General features: G+C 45.1%; 1 protein-coding gene across 1 annotated transcript in view; it reads right to left on the bottom strand.

Annotated features, from left to right (window-relative positions):
* The window catches only part of Itga6 (integrin, alpha 6), a 52,723-nt gene extending 47,821 nt beyond the window's left edge, over positions 1-4,902 (bottom strand). The window contains exons 1-3 of the mRNA XM_013027419.1: positions 4,751-4,902; positions 2,257-2,381; positions 172-251 (exon numbers count right to left, since the gene is read on the bottom strand). Of these exons, the coding sequence (XP_012882873.1) occupies positions 172-251; positions 2,257-2,381; positions 4,751-4,902 (357 nt within the window). The remainder of the gene's footprint in view (positions 1-171; positions 252-2,256; positions 2,382-4,750) is intronic.
* Between the last annotated feature and the right edge of the window lie 218 nt (positions 4,903-5,120).

Below are 5,120 nucleotides of genomic sequence, written 5' to 3'. Positions count from 1 at the left end.
CCATGGGGTGTCTATTTATTGCACTACCACTTGAGCCACAGCACCACTTCCGGCTTTTTTCTTTTTGCTTATGTGGTGCTGAGGAATTGAACCCAGGGCCTCATGCATGCAAGGCAAGCGTTCTACCACTGAGCCACTTTCCCAGCCCCATGAATGCAGTTCTCTACTTACCACCACTTTGCCCCCTGGACCTTGGCTCTGGACAGTGACCCCCATCCACTGATCTTCCTTGCTTTCCGACATTGGATCAGCTGTGGAGAGCAACAGGTTACACAGTCAATTAGCACTTCTGGATGACTAAACTGACTAGGAGCCCACAGATGAACAAAAATACAATAAAACTTGTCCACAACTGCCTGACTCCACGTCTAGCATCTAGGAATGCCAGTTACTCAGACCAAAACATTGACTTCTTATTAAGAGAACAGATAAATGGTCATTGGTAAGAATTTTTCTGAAAAATCCTATACGTAAGGTATTAGAAAATTATGTAACTAGAGGTAGCCCTTCAATAGATGCTCTTTAAAGTAACATTATAAACCCATTTTCTAAGGTCCAGTTACCAACCAAACCAAGAAAAAGTGGTTACTCCTTTATCTATTCCCCATTTCTAAAAAGTGTAACAGTATGTTATTCTTTTTAAAAAATTATTATTAGAGATAAGGCCTAAGATTCAGTATCAGTTGTGGGGGGAGCAGGAATACCATGTATGTATACTTAAGAACCCCTCCCCAAAACACACTTTTTTTTTATGACAGCATTAAGGCTTGAACTCAAGGCCTACAGTGCTATTCCTGAGCTTTTGTGCTCAAGGCTGGCACCCTACCAATTGATCCACAGTTCCATTTCTGGTTTTTTGATGGTTAATTGGAGATAAGAGTCTCACAGCTTTCTGCCCTGGCTGGCTTTGATCTCAGTCTCAAACGTAGCCATCAGTACCTGGCCTTACTTCAGTATCATGTCAAGCTCATTTTATGATTCAGTATTCAAGGTTTTTCCTTCCTTATTGTGAAGCAAGCAGACCTAATTTCAATCTTGAATCACTATAAAAATATGAAAACATTTAAGCAGAGGGGGAAAATTATTTAAATGTCTAATAGCCAGTATGTCTAGATACCGAGTTTATCAGTAATGTTTTGCTTTTTTTTCTTTCTTTATAGGTCTATGTACTTTCAAATTTATAAAGTTATGCTTTATAGGTCTATAAAAGTTCCAGAAGTGTTGCTATAGCTCAAGTGGTAGAGTGCTCGCCTTGAGCTGAAGAGCTGAGGGACAGCGCTTAGGCCCAGAGTTCAAGCCCCACAACCGACAAAAACAAAACAAAACAAAACAAAAAAACCCAAAACTTTCAAGTTCCTACAACTAATACGTATCATTTTCTAATCAGTTGAAAAATAACAATAGCTGCTCAGAAGGCTGTGACCTAAAGGATCATTATTCAAAGCCTGCCTAGGGAGAAAAGTCAGTGATACTTCATCTCCAAAATAATCAGTAAAATGATGGACTGGAGATGTGGCTCAAGTGGTAGAGTACCAGCCAAGCAAACATGAAACCCAAATTTCAAACTCTAATACTAAAGCCAGGAGCCAGTGGCTCACGCCTATAATCCTAGCTACTCCAAAGAGGCTGAAATCTGAGGATCACAGTTCCAAGCCAGCCCAGGCAGGAAAAGCTGTGAGACCCTTATCTCCAATTAACCACCAGAAAACTGGAAGCAGTGGTATGGCTCACTGGAAGTAGTGCTATGGCTCAAGTGGTAGAGCACTCACCTTGAGCTGAAGAGCTGAGGGACAGTATCCAGGCCCAGAGTTCAAGCTTCACAACCAAAACAAAACAACAAAACCAAACCACCACCACCCTGCAAAAAAACACCCACTCTAACACTAGCAAAAAGAAATGCATCGTTTTCCTGCCAGATATTTTTAACAGCAATAGTTTTTCTCCCAAATATTTTAAGCTTCTGTTTGAGTATAAGATATACACATTCTATTTTTTTTCCCCACTTATCTGAGTGCAGTTTTACAACTGTCTCTTGTAGAACCTCAACACTCCACTAGATGGCAACACAAACACACTATATCAATGCAATAAAAAATGTGGCATTCTAATGTTCTTTACAAAGTATTCTGAGGGAAAATAAAGTCAAGACTGATGCGATTAAGAGGCCCGCATTAAGTGAGCGTAAACACCTGCACCCCCTTTCTGGTAGGGTGCAGGGAGAATGGCCAAATCAACACGAGCGAGGGCAGAATGTACCATCATTATCAAATTCAATCCGTGTGCACGGTCCTCGAGAGGTGATGTCACAGCTGTAGAGGCCTCCAGTCCTGTTGGCCCTCTGCAGTGGCAAGGCTTCTGCCCGAGGTGCCCCCACGAGCAAGCTGGTGACAAAAGGGAGACAATATGGGTATTTAAATATTACATACATTTACTATTGAAATGAAGTGGAACCCCAACGGTAGTCTTTTGATTGGTCCACACATCACGCACAAACACAACTGCAGAAATGAGGCCCAAATGATGGTGAAATATAAAGCAAAGGGAAAATAACCTGTCTCAGAATCCATGACTCAAGCACGGTGTGGTTCTGGGGTTGAAAGACAAGTTCTTCATACAAGGACAGCACATGCAGCCAAAAGAACCAACACTTCCAACACTGCTCCTACACAACAGTATATCTATTTCTGACTCTAGACCCTCCTGGGATGCTGTTCAAGGGTAGTTTGGACTACATCCTATATCTTCAGTTTTAATAGTGTTAAAAGCTACCTTCCCTTTGCCTAAGGTACAACTGGAATGAATTTCTCTCTTTTGCAGCCTGAGCCTCTTACATGTCAATTCTTCCCCACCCTCTTCCTTTCCCAGCTTTGCTGGGGGTATAATTGACAACTACAAACTGCATTTGTTTATACAGTTGATGTATTGTCTTCCTGAGACTCTTGCATTGTTCCTGAGACTCTTGCATTGTACCTGGCACAGTAGTATACCTACGCCCTCCCGCCCTGGAGTCCCTGTGAAGAGAGGCCCCTCAGCTTAACCCCACAAATTCATAGCCAGAAGGGTTCTTTGCTCTTTGGAACCAGGGTTACCATTTCTGGGGTCTGCTTGACTAATGTCACAATTAAAACAAGAGAGAAAAAGAAGACTAAATATGTGGTGTAAGCAGTACAGCACCTGCCTAGCAAGCCTGAGGCCTGGGTTTAAACCCGGTAGCACAGAGAGACAGAGAGAGAACGAACCTACACCTAACCTGACTGGACAAAAAGTGAGGGTGACAAGTTTGGGAAAAAAGGCTGGAACTGTGAAACTAGCTGGGAACACAGAAGCATACAACAACCCCACAGAACACACACCAAACAAGCCCTGCCTGGCCTTAAAGCCATAAGTTCAAGTGCAAAAGGAAAACAAAATAAACACAGAGCCAACACAGTCTTTGCCACCTCCTCTTGCTGGGACCCAATAAAGGCTTCATTCACTGTGTCAAGGACATAATATGGCTGGTCTAGTGGTAGCTAATGCACTTGGCAAACAGAGGGAGCTGCAGCTGTCCAGGGGGAGGCAGTGAGGAGAATCGGGTATTGGTCATATGGGAACATAACGCCCCCTCCTTCACTGTGCCTTTCCCAGGATCCCTAGATGGTCTGCACAACCAGCCTCCACCTTTCCAAGTTCACCCTACAAACATGTAAAGGAATGAAACGGCACACATCAAGGTACAGAACTGAAGCAGACATGTCGAGGGACCAGGCAGTGTCCTTGGTGCCCAAGTGGAAGGCAGGGGCAAGACAGAGCCAAAGGGGTCTGCGTAGATCCACCCCACACCCATCTCCAACATATTACTTCTGATCCCAGGAGTGTCGTGGTGCACCTGAGAGGTGAGCTTGCCTGGACTGGGAGGTGAACAGGTGTATAAAGGACTTGTGCTGGGGAACCAGGAGAGAAAAGGGGGAATGCTGGGCCAGAGTTGCACAGCTAAGGGCTTGGGTTCAGTTCTCTGAAGGCACAGAAGCCTGGAGCTGGAGGGGGGGCTCATTACTCTGGTCTTCACATCTCACCACTAGGTGAGATCCAGAACAAAAGTTACCTTGGGGCGTTGTCTCCATTCCTTTAGATTTTTAAGGAGATTACAACCTAGTTGAAAGGGCAAAACTTAAGAGCCATGAAACAAGAACTGTTTTTATACCCACAGGTTTAAGACCCAATCCTGGCAAATCAAAGCACGATGGAAGGGTTATTGCAGCTGGGCTGAGTAAAGTTAACCAACTGCCAGTGGCAGGCTGTAAAGGGCAGCCAGGAGGCCCTAAGGTTTTTCTGTCTCCTCTAATCACTTCCTCTTCGTACTCACACCCAAGGATAGTCCTAAACTATCTGAGGCAGGCAGGTAGGAGGCTTGAAATTGCCTAAATGCTCCATTCACTCATTCATTCACTCACTCCATTAACAGATATACATAGAGAGTCCTAAAGAAGAGTAGGCAATCTCCTCAAGGTTAAACAGAAATTACTCATACCCTTTAACCTCTATCCTGGGGTGATACAGCGATAGGACAGGTACTAGGTCTACCTACACCGGCCTGGGAGGAAGTGTTACCAGAGCTGACAGCAGCACTGGAGGTGAAGGAGGTGATGGAGCACAGGCCCCTGAGCAAAGGCAGTTTTTGCTCTTTGAGGAAAGGACTAGGGGGCCAGTGTGGTGACAAGTTGGGGCTCAGGAGAGAAGGATCAGAGAACATACTGTAGAGTCCAAAGACCGTCCTTCAGAGTAGGTCTGCTTCCTCCAGCCGTCATCTCCCTGTTCATCCACCCTCAGTGTTCCTTTGGTCTCACTGGCTGACACAAGTTGGGCAGCAGGGGCTGGGACCACAAGATTGCCCATGCTAAGCTCCTGGAGAGGACGTCCCATTGTACCTGGGGACACTGCTGCAAATGACAGTGGACCACACAAGGAAGGAACCAGTAGGGTGCTTTGAGAGAAAAGACTAAGTCTGAAAAGAACTCCACACGATCAGAGAAATAAATGTGTCTACTGGAGGACAACGCAAGCTATTGCCAGCCTCCCTGTGGGCTCAGCATGCACCTTGGATATGTGCATCCCAGGGCAGATGGAGGCGCTAAGTGAAA

This window comes from Dipodomys ordii, unplaced genomic scaffold (genome assembly GCF_000151885.1).
Source record: "Dipodomys ordii isolate 6190 unplaced genomic scaffold, Dord_2.0 Scaffold5, whole genome shotgun sequence".
In the NCBI taxonomy this organism is placed as follows: Eukaryota; Metazoa; Chordata; class Mammalia; order Rodentia; family Heteromyidae; genus Dipodomys; species Dipodomys ordii.
Note: the sequence above shows the minus strand (reverse complement) of the source record. Positions and strands in the feature narration are given on the sequence as shown.